The sequence below is a fragment of the Magnolia sinica genome, chromosome 11 (assembly GCF_029962835.1).
Source record: "Magnolia sinica isolate HGM2019 chromosome 11, MsV1, whole genome shotgun sequence".
Taxonomy (NCBI): Eukaryota; Viridiplantae; Streptophyta; class Magnoliopsida; order Magnoliales; family Magnoliaceae; genus Magnolia; species Magnolia sinica.
In genome coordinates this window covers 78,785,960-78,798,316 of record NC_080583.1, presented here as the reverse complement: position 1 = coordinate 78,798,316, position 12,357 = coordinate 78,785,960, and the positions used below count along the sequence as shown (strand labels likewise).

The 12,357-nt window shown below is 40.3% G+C and overlaps 1 protein-coding gene across 1 annotated transcript; it reads right to left on the bottom strand.

Annotated features, from left to right (window-relative positions):
- Nucleotides 1-5,333: 5,333 nt before the first annotated feature.
- Nucleotides 5,334-7,045, bottom strand: LOC131219444 (cytochrome P450 71A1-like). Its single transcript, XM_058214577.1, has 2 exons — nucleotides 6,092-7,045; nucleotides 5,334-5,969 (listed from the first exon to the last, which is right to left on the bottom strand). Exons 1-2 carry the CDS (start codon nucleotides 6,965-6,967, stop codon nucleotides 5,337-5,339), a joined length of 1,509 nt encoding a protein of 502 aa, XP_058070560.1. The 5' UTR covers nucleotides 6,968-7,045; the 3' UTR covers nucleotides 5,334-5,336.
- Between the last annotated feature and the right edge of the window lie 5,312 nt (nucleotides 7,046-12,357).

Sequence of the window (12,357 nt, the reverse complement as noted above, 5' to 3'; positions counted from 1 at the left end):
ACTGCTCTCACGGTTTTCTGTAGTGGGTCCACTTGAAATTTAGATCTATCTCATTCTCTTTGTAATTCCATAAAACGATCTCTACAAATGGTTAGATGGTATGAATACAACACATGCATCATGGTGGGGACTACAGAACTTGGTGACGTCACTTCAGTAGCGATTTAGCTACTAACCTTGTCAGTATTGAATCTGCGCCTGATGGAATGGATGTAAGGCACATATATCATGGTGGGCCTAACACTTAGGGCCTGTTTGGGAGCGTGGATTTGTAATCCCCTGGATTCAGAACCCTCTGGATTAGAAACCCCCTGGATTTGCAATCCTCTTAGGGCCTGTTTGGCCTGCCAGATTGGATGGGATTGGAAGGGATTGAAAGATAGATCCCGGGATTGGCCAGGCGTGCCAAATAGACACGGGATCCTGATCTCGAGAGATATAGCAATCCCATGGATCTTAAGACAATCCATTGACATCACCATCATTACCTTTAAATCACATCCATTAATCGACCATAATCCCTTCAAAATTGCCTGCGACGTGTTTGGTTCGAGGGATTGAAAGGGATTGGAAAGTTTAATCCCGGGATTGGTCGGGCGTGCAAAACAGACCCGATATAGCAATCCCGGGATATAGCAATCCCATAGATCTTGCATCAATTCACTGATATAGCTATCATTACCTTAAAAATCCATGCAATCCACTCTAATACCATCCAATCTGCTCGGCCAAACAGGCCCCTAGTGTGTTTGGCACCCTGGAGTGTGAATCAACTTTAATCCAAAAGTACCTATACCTAGTATATTTACAGGAATTTGAATTTAATTACTAAATCAATTTTAATATCTCTAATTAGTGAGATACATAATTTTTGATACAATGGTTGTGATAAGCCCACTGAAATATGTGCTTTGCTCGAAAATGATGATATTTCAAGTCTTGGATGGGCCACAAGCACAAGATCATGTCTGAGTGACTAACCAATGATTTTTAATTGTTGGTTTACATGGACAATGTTTGGACGATGCTGATTTACATGGACAATGTTTAGACGGTGCTGGACAATGTTTGGACGATGCTGATTTACATAGACAATGTTTGGACGGTGCTGATCATCATTAGTGAGCCATGTGCCCAATAGAATGATAGTGTATAGTGATACACATATTACACCTGCAACTATTGAAATGATTTTAGGTGTAATCCAAGCTCTCACCGTGAATTGCAAACCCCCTCAGAGAGAGAATTGGAAAGTCCCAGTTACTTTATGTTGCCAAACAACCAAGGGGATTGGAAACCCCCTCCAATCCCCTCCAATCCACTAGTCGTTTGGCACCATGAATTGGAGGGGGTTTCCAATCCCTAGTCGTTTGGCAGCGTGGATTGGAGGGGATTGGAGGGGGTTTCCAATCCCCTTGGTTGTTTAGTAGCATAAAGTAATTGGGGATTGCTAATCCAAGGGGTTTCCATTTGAGGGGATTTGTAATCCGCAGTGAGAGCTTGGATTACACCTAAAATCATTTCAATAGTTGCAGGTATAACATGTATGTCACTGTACACTATCATTCTATTGGGCACATGGCCCACTAATGATGATCAACATCGTCCAAACATTGTCCATGTAAATCAGCACCATCCAAACATTGTTCAGCACCATCCAAACATTGTCCATATTAATCAATGATTAAAAATCATTGGTTAGTCACTCAAACATGATCTTGTGCTTGCGGTCTATCCGAGACTTGGAATTTCATCATTTTCAAGCAAAGCATATATTTCAGTGGGCTTATTACAACCACAAATGTCAAAAATTATATATCTCACTAATTAGGGATATTAAAGTTGATGTAGTAATTAAATTCAAACCCTCGTAAATATACCATGCATAGGTATTTTTGAATTAAAGTTGATTCACACTCTAAGGGTGCCAAACACATCGGGAGGATTGCCAATCCCTAAGGTTTCCAATCCTAGGGGTTCCGAATCCACGCTCCCAAACAAGCTCTTTTAGGGCCCGTTTGGTCGGGTGGATTGGATGGTATTGGAAGGGATTGGAAGTTTAAATCCTGGGATTGGCCGGGCGTGCCAAACAGAATGGGTGATCTAATTCCAGGATATAGCAATTCCATGGATCTCAAGACAATCCACTGACAACACCATCATTACCTTTAAATCCCATCCAATCCACCCTAATTCGTTCGAATTTTCTTGGGACATGTTTGGTTTGAGGAATTGGAAGGGATGGAAAGGTTTAATCCTAGGATTGGCCGGGTGTGCTATAGCAATCCGGGATATAGCAATCCCATCGATCTTAAGACAATCCACTGACAACACCATCATTACCTTGAAATCCATGCCATCCACCCTAACACCGTTCAATCCCTTCCAATCCACCCGGCCAAACGGCCCCTTAGGGATCCACTTATCCGCACAGGGTAGTACCCTCCGTGTGGATTGGTACTTCCCTAGGATGGGGGTTACAAGTGTCTCACTGTGATATATGGTTTATCTACACCGTGCAACCATTTTTCCATATCATTTCTGGTTATAAGTCCGAAAATGAAGCAGATTCAAGGCTTGAGTGGACCAAACAGTGGGGATTAAACTCCCACCATTAAAAGCTTCTTGAGAGATGCACAAGTTTCAGGTCAAATTAAAATTTATGTTATGCCGTCATCCTAGTCTGCGTGACCTTATGAACAGAATAGATGGCAAATAAACATCAAGGTGGGTCCTAAGAACTTTTTAACAGTGGTCATCATTACCACTGCTACTTCATGTGTTCTGGTCCATTCAAGACTTGGATCTGCTCCATTTTTGAACTCATGCCTTAAAATGATATAGAAAAATGGATGGACAGTGTGGATAGACCATACACTACGGTGGGCCAGGCCGGGATAATACCCAATCCGCATCCTGAGGCTGTGGAGGGTATCGCTACTATTTCGAATCTTATCTACCGTGGGGAACGGATTGGCTACTCCCCCTGACACCAGCCCCGTGGCTGGTGGTCTGTGCTCTGTGGGCCCCACCATGATGTATGTGTTTCATCCTTTCCGTTCATCCATTTTTACAGATCATTTTATGGCTTGATCCCAAAAATGAGAGGTGTATAAATCTCAGGTGGACCACACCACATGAAAACAATATTGATTGGACATCCATTATTAAAATCCTCCTAAGGCCCACTGTACTGTTTATTTGACATCCAATTGGTTGATTAGGTCATACAGCCCCAGATGAAGTGAAAAAAAAAAAAATCAGCTTGATCCAAAACTTTTATGGCCCCAAAATGTTTTTTAAAGGTGGACGCTCATTCAACACTGTTTCCTGTAATGTGGTCCATTCAAGAGTGGGATGTAACTCATTTTTGTTCTCAGATCGTAAAATGATCTTTTAAAATAGATGGACGGCATGGATGAAGCACATACAACATGGTGGGTCCCACGGAGCACCGACCACCAGCCATTGGCTGGTGTCAGGGGGAGTAGCCAATCCGTTTCCTCTACCGTGGGTTGGGTAGTAACAATTTCTGATCACATATCCATGCATCCTGGCCTTTGCAAATGATGGCATTATTCAGTATATTCCGCATTCGTGTTCAAAATGCATTCACAGTTTATTTGGTATAATGAAATCACATAATATTCCAGCTGCAGCGTAACATTGATAATGTACACATGCAGCTGTTTTTACAGAAGGGGCCCATGGTTTCATCATCTGAACGATTCATCTTGTGAGCCCTTCTCTGGATGCTGATTCCACACAATTCTTCTACATTGGTCTGTGGTCTTCTAATGGATGGCAGGAAATAATGCATCACTGGTCCACTCTTGAAAAGTTGGGCTTTTTGCATTGGGTCACAGTACCAACGTGCTGGGTAAAGGAATATATCATGCACTCTTGTGGAAAATCACTTTTGTTGAAGAATTAATCCGGATTACAAGGATACGATCAGCTTAAAATTGCACCCTGAAGGTATTTTAGCTCGGTGTAAGTATGAATTTTTTTACCAAAATATCCCCAATGTACGGTCTTTCGAAGGGAAATAGTCTCCTTTCATTTCTCTTCATTTGGTCTTTTCGACACTTTTTTTCAAAGATCCAAATAGCCTTGCTTTTATGTGCATCGACATGCATGCCCCGCAGGCTTTTTAGCATTGACTCCGATGCATGTTGTGACATCACATGATGGTTGAATTAACTTGAAGTCAAATCTTATCTCTTCATTTTCTTCATGATCCACCACAAATTACAGTGAGATGCAAGCATTTTGTAGCTCACAATGACTGACAAGTGATAACTCTCACTGTCAACATTTAAATTTTTATTTTTTTATTTTATTTTTTATGTTGTCCATCATATCTATGACTCATTCTTTACCTCATGGCCTTGAATTAAATTCTAAATTTAAATAAACTGTGGAATCAACACATTCTCCCATGACAGACGCCACAACCCTTATCACAGCAGCCTAGACTTTTGATGCATAAACCTTTAACACATGACAACCTCACAAATGCTTTGTTTAAATTAAAGAACCACTCACACAAAACTAATTACACGTCCAACTGGTTGGTGTGTGAGCCCTTCTAAGGTGTTTGAATATCATCTCACCCATCCACCAGGTAGTCCCACTATGAAAATGGGACACCCCAAAATTCAGGTGGGGTACTTCATTGAAAACTAGAAACAACCACCCATCTGCTTTCCAATCTGCTTTTTTGGTTGTTTGCTTCATGGGTACCCCGCGGCTATGTGAATAGATTAGCTGTGGCCTTGGGTCAAGTTTGTCTCTTTGTATTTTTCAGTTTTTTGTCTTATCATATGATGGATGAGGCTCGCTTTTTGTTTTTATATATATATTTTTTCTTCTTTTTTTTGTGGTGCTCACCGTAATGATAATACAGTTATATGTGGTAAGCTCCCAATATATATATAAACAATAACCAGTAAGCACATAAAAAAAAAAAAAAAAAAAAAAACCCTCCACATTCACGGCAGGCACAACATCTAATACAAATTAATATTAAGAAGCACATTTATATATGTTGATTACAAGCCTCATATAACCTAAGCCCATAGCAAATTATAACCGTAACTACCAACATATCTCCTTGCTACGAATTCAGGAGCCTAAAAGAGACTGCATACAGCACTTGATCCTGCACTAGAATTCAATAACCTTTAGTTATCTACATAGACGAGAAGTGATAAATTGGAACCATGGTTTTAGTACTCGGATAGTCTCATGTGGCTTGTTCCAATCGACTCAGACTCAATCAGGGCCGATCTAGTTCAACGCCGATCTAGTTCAACACCGCGAATCACATATGACTAAGCTGAGTCCAAGTCACCGGATCTTTTAACCATGGTTGGAACCAGATGAATAGGAAATTTCCTGTGAGCAACAATCCCTGAGGCTTCACTCATGTCTACATCCTCAGCACGTGTGCCACTAGGAAATTCCCAGTCAAACCAATATAAAAGATTGACTAGTGCAAGTTCAATAGTGCTGGTGGCAAATGAAATTCCAGGACAAATCCTCCTTCCAGCTCCAAAAGGTATAAATTGAAAATCCTGACCTTTGAAATCGATAGGGTTGTTGGCAAATCTCTCGGGGATGAACTCATCAGGATTTTCCCAAGATCTGGGGTCCCTTCCAATGGCCCATGCATTGATTAAGACTCTTGTTTTTGGAGAGATATGACAGCCTTGTATTCTCACGCTTGTTGTGGATTCATGTGGAACTAACAAGGGTCCAGGTGGGTGGAACCGTAGAGTCTCTTTAATTATAGATTTCAAGTAGTCCATCTGAACAAGGTCGTCTTCTTCCACCTTTTCTTTTATCCCAATAACTCTTCTTATCTCTTCTTTAGCTTTCTCCATAATACGGGGATTCTTCACCAGCTCTGCCAAGGTCCATTCCAATGCAACCGCTGTGGACCCGATTCCTGCAATGAACATGTCCTTCGGTGAAAGAAAAAGAAAATCCAAGTCATGTTAGTGATTAGGTTGATCAGTCTTGCAATAAAAACTACTAGGAAACCATGAGAGAGAGAGAGAGAGAGAGAGAGAGAGAGAGAGAGTACCAAGATGATAGCTTTGAGATTATCTTTGGTGAGATGTAAGTCAGCATTGGTATCCTTCTGAAGGTGAAGCAATACATCCACAAGGTTCTGCTCATTATCATTTTCATCACCATTGGTTTTGCTGATGAGATGGTCATCGATCACTTGATCAAGAAAAGCATCCATGCAATGAGAAAACCTTTTTAATCTTGCCTCCAAGCCGTTCAAGACATCTATCCATCCCAACCACGGGATAAAATTTCCCGCGCTGAAAGATCCCAAGAGAAATTCCATTTCCCTAGCTAGATCCTTCACTTCTACATACTTCTTCCCTAAAGCAATCCTTGAAAGTATTCCACTCGTTAACGAAAGCAACATCTCAGACACATCAACAGAACATGAACTTTTAATCTCCTCAATCATATTCCCAACTTCTTCTTCCCTAATTAACTGAAATGACTGCACTCTCTTAAGACTCAAAAGATTGCTAACGCAAATTTTCCTGGCTTGCCTCCAATACTCACCATAAGGTGCGAAGGCAATGTCAGTGCAGCCATAGATAATCTGCCTAGCTCCTTTGGAACTAGGCAAAGGTCGGCCTGCAAAAGCAAGATCATGGTTTTTCAAGATCTCTTCAGCCATTTCAGCTGAGGAAACCACGAGAGTAGGGATGTTCCCCAAGTGGAGCAGCATCAGTGGGCCGTATTTGTTGGAGAGTGATTGTAGAGAATGGTGGAGTAATGAACCAGGACTACCTAACTGGTGGAGGTTACCGATGATAGGAAGCTTGGATGGAGAAGGTAGTTCATTGGATTTCTTTGCTGCTCGACCTGCATTGAGAGTGGCAAAGATTACAAATGCAATGGCCAAGAAGAGAAGAGAGATTAAGATAGCCATTGCATGGATAATTGGGCTTTTCTTCTTCTTTCTAATCTCGTTATTGTGAGATTTTGATGAAAAGCCACACAATTCTTGAATTCTTGGCCTAATTATATAGTGGAAAATTTACAGCAAGATTCCTCGGAATCTTACTTTAGCAAATAATGTGTTAGAGATTAAAAATTCCAAGGAAATAGTTTTTGGGGAAGGAAATTACACTAGGTGCTCTGTGGGCCCCACCATGATTTATGTGTTTTATCCATACCGTGTATCCATTTTTACAAATCATTTTAATGCTTTATCCAATAAAGTAGGCAGATAAAAATCTCAGGTGGACCACACCATGGGAAACAGTGGTGATTAAATATCTACCATTAAAAACCTCCTATGGCCCACTGTAATGTTTACTTTACATACAACCTGTAGATTAGGTCATACAGACCTGGATGAAGGTAAAAATCAAATATCAGCTTGATCTAAAACTTTTTGTAGCCCCATTAAGTTTTTAATGGTGAGGGTTCAATCAACACCGTGTGGCCCAATTGAGATTTTGATCTACCTAGGTTTTGGTTTCATAGCATAAAATTATCTAGAAAAATGAATGGACGGCATGGATGAGACACATACATCATGTTAAGGCCCACAGAGCACCGGACATTAGCCATTGGCTTGTGGTGGGTGAGTACCCAATCCGTTTCCGAAATTATCAAAATTCCCTTTCTCTGGCCCGTTTTATTGTTATTACGGTGAGTCCGGATCCTCTGCCGGCCACAAGCATAATAAAATTCTATTATTATTTTTATTTATTTTTTAAGGTAGTGAAGTAACCACGTGGTGGTTTATAATGGGAGCGGATTTGGTGAGACCCCAGCCTCACTGAAGACAGTGCGGCCCTTATCATGGGGCCCACCTTGAAGAATGTATTTTAAAATTCATATCCACATCCGTTCATCCGCTTCGTCATATCATTTTAGGGAGTTATCCAACAAATGAAAAAGATCCAATCTCAGGTGGACCATATTTTAGGAAACTGTGGTGATTGAACGTCCCACAATTAAAAACTTACTAGGGCATATTTTAACGTTTCCGTAGTATTTGTTTCCCACCCAATCTGTTGATAAGGTCACATAAGGATGATTGAAGGCAAAAAAAATAAAAATAAATATAAGCTTGATCCATAATTTTGTGACCATTAATGGTCAATCACCACTGTTTCCTACGGTATGGTCCGCCTGATAATTGGATCTGCTTCGTTTTTTGGATGATATTTTAAAATAATCTGAAAAAACGGATGGACGGCATGGATAAAGAATACGTATATTAAGGTGGGTTGCACCGTAAGGACTGCACTGTAGGGGCTGCACCGTCTTGGATAGTCCGGGGTCTCACCTAATCCGATCTCGTGAATAACACCCAACGGACCCAACGCGTGCATTCCACCCTGATGATCGTACGAAGTGACGTCACCATGGCACCATAATGTATGTGTTGTATCCACACCGTCCATCCATTTGGAGAGATCATTTCAGAGGGATGATCCAAAGAACGAGGCAGATCCAAAGCTCAAGTGGATCCCACCACAAAACAGTAGGGACAGTGACGCTCACCGTTGAAACTTTCTTAGGGCCCAACATTATGATTATTTGAGATACAACCTACTTATAGGTTAATATAGACATGCAATAAGGGAAAACACAAGTATAAGCTTAATCGAAAACTTCTATGGCTCGAGAAATTTTTAATGGTAGACATTCAATCCTCACTATTTTCTTTGGTGAGGTCCACTTGAGCTTTTGATTTGCCTAATACTTTGCATCATTTTTTAAAGTGATCTCTCCAAATGGTTAGACGGTGTGGATTCAATAGATAATTTGTGTCCAGCGCCATGAGATTTGACTGTAAAAAACAGACGACCTTACATTAATCATGATCATTGTTGCGTAAAATTTGCACCAATAAGGCTGAGCTGTTGATTGACTATTGATGCCTACGATTTGCACCAATAAGTCTGAGCTGTTGACTGACTATTGATGCCCACGATTTGCACGATAAGGCTGAGCTGTTGACTGAAACACTTTTCATGGAAGCCGTTCGCCTGGTGAACCAGCTCCGTGGGTGGTGGTCGGTGTTCTGTGTGCCATAACATGATGTATATGTTTCATCCATTCTGTTCATTCATTTTTACAGATCATTTTATTGCTTGAACCCAAAAACGGATATAAATCTCAGGTGGACCACACCACATGAAAACAATAGTAAATGGATATCAACTATTAAAATCCTCCGAAGTCCCACTATACTGTTTATTTGACATCCAATCTGTTGATTAGGTCATACAGGCCCAGATGAAGATAAAAAAAATAAATATTAGCTTGATCCAAAACTTTTATGGTCCCCAAAATGTTTTTAATGGTAGACCCTCATTCAACACTGTTTCCTGTAATGTGGTCCTCGTGAAGTTGAATATAACTCATTTTTGGACTTATACCGTAAAATGATCTGTAAACGCAAATTTATGGCATGGATGAAACACATACATCATGGTGGGGCCTACATAGCACCAACCACCAGCCATTGGCTGGTGTCAGCGGGAGTAGCCAATCTGTTCCCTGCTTACAACCGGCAGAATAAAATCCTATTATTATTTTTATTATTTTTTAAGATAGCGAAGTAACCACGTGGTGGTGTATAATGGGAGCGGATTTGGTGAGACCCCAGCCTCAGCCAAGACGGTGCGGCGCTTATCCTGGGGCCCACCTTGAAGAATGTATTTTAAAATTTATATCCACATCCGTTCATCCGTTTTTCCAGATCATTTTAGGGAGTTATCCAAAAAATGAAAAGATCCAATCTCAGGTGTACCATATTTTAGGAAACTGTTGTGATTGAACGTCCCACCATTAAAAACTTACTAGGGCATATTTTAACGTTTCTGTGGTATTTGTTTCCCACCCAATCTGTTGATAAGTTCACATAAGGATGATTGAAGGCAAAAAAACAAATATAAGCTTGATCTATAAATTTTGTGACCATTAATGGTCAATCACCACTGTTTCCTAAGGCATGGTCCGCGTGATAATTGGATCTGCTTCGTTTTTTGGATGATATTCTAAAATGATCTGAAAAAACGGATGGACGGCATGGATAAAGAATACGTACATTAAGGTGGGTTGCACCGTAAGGGCTGAACCGTAGGGGCTGCACGTCTTGGATAGTCCGGGGACTCACCTAATCCGCTCTCGTGAATAACACCCAACAGACCCAACGCGTGCATTCCACCCTAATGATCGTACGAAGTGACGTCACCATGATGTATGTGTTGTATCCACACCGTCCATCCATTTGAAGAGTTCATTTCAGATGAATGATCCAAAGAACGAGGCAGATCTAAAGCTCAAGTAGATCCCACCACAAAACAGCAGGGACAGTGACGCTCACCGTTGAAACTTTCTTAGGGCCCCACATTATGTTTATTTGAGATACAACCTATTTATAAGTTAATATAGACATGGAATAAGGGAAAACACATGTATCAGCTTAATGGAAAACTTCTATGGCTCAAGAAATTTTTAATGCTAGACATTCAATCTCCACTATTTTCTATGGTGAGGTCCACTTGAGCTTTTGAGTTGCCTAATACTTTGGATCATCTTTTAAAGTGATCTCTCCGAATGGTTAGACGGTGTGGATTCAGTAGCGAATTTGTGTCCAGCGCCATGAGAATTGACTGTAAAAACAGACGACCTTACATAAATCATCATCATTGTTGTGTAAAATTTGCACCAATAAGGCTGAGCTGTTGATTGACTATTGATGCCTAAGATTTGCACCAATAAGCCTGAGCTGTTGACTGACTATTGATGCCCACGATTTGCACGATAAGGTTGAGCTGTTGACTGACTGTACAACCAGATTGTACATTAGGGCATGTGAAACACTTTTCATGGAAGCCGATTGCGTGGTGAATCAGCACCACGGATATCCCTGGTATGGTGACTCTACGGGGATGATCACCTTAATGTATGTGTTTTATCCATGGTGTCCATCTCTATTGCCCCATCATTTTAGGACAGGAGCTCTGAATTGAAGCATATACAAAGCATAAGACCACGACATAGGAAATAAGGGGACAATGATGTCCATTGTCGAAACATTCTTAAGGCCACTATAATGCTTATTTACTATCCAACCTGTTCACAAGGTCACACAAACCTTGATGAAGGGAAAACACATTTATCATCTGGATTGAAAACATCCATGGCTTCTAAGAAGTTTTCAAAAGTAGGCATTCAATTCCCACGGTTCCGTATGGCATGGTTTACTTAAGCTTTGGATATGCTTTACTTTGGCTTATGCCTTCAAATGAGCTAGCGAAACCGGTGAAAAGTGTGGATAAAAACACATGTCCAGTTGGCTTCACCGAGTTTGGTCACCATGGGTATTCATGGAGGAAATTGGAATAGGTAGGCTTTACTATACTAGGTAAACTCTGTTGGATACACCATGAATGTAATGAGTTGTCCTACTGTTCATCCATTATTCTCTCTCATTTTAGGGGTTGAGCCCAAAATTGAAGTATATCCAAAGCTCAACTGGACCACACCATAGGAAATAATGGGAATAATAATTTGCACCATTGAACCCTTCCCAGGGCCCACAACGATATTTATTTGTCATCCAACCTATTCATAAGATTACACAAACATGGATGAAGGGAAAACATAAATATCAGCTTCATCCAAAACTTATGTGGTCCCCAAGAATTTTTCAATGGTACATGTTAAATTCACACTGTTTTCAGTAGTGTGGTGTAATGACTTTGAGTTTTTATGACCCACTTGAGGTCCTTACTAAACAAATTAAGAATTTTATTTTTTCTTTATTAACAAAATCAAGAACTTAACCTAGTTAGTAGGAGCAATCTCGGTAGAGGAATATGTCAAGGGATTAAATCCTGATGCATAGGAAATTTGTCTTTCTAAAACCCATAAAAAAATTTGGTGGAATCTTCTAAAATTAGGAATATTCCTCTATTTAAAGAGAAGATTTGCAAAAAATTTCGATAGAAAACCCTGAACTCAAAAGAGCAGCCATACGAAGGAGAGAAACCTTGCTTATGAGAATCTTCTGCTGGTAAGTTTTCATCAATTTGTCCTTAAAAATTTTAATTTCCTTATTCAGAAACCCTAAATCTAATTGATGAACATGGGGGGCCAACACTATGCTCATCATTTTGATCCAAGGGAAGGTTTTGGATGCTGAGAATTGATTTTTAAATAAGAATATGTATTATGAGAGATCGACTCTGAAAAATTCAGCCATATTTGTAACTCCTCGTCCATTCTGTACCATTTTCCATGCATATGTGCATGATGATCGACACCCTTAGCTAGACCTGGATTAGTCGT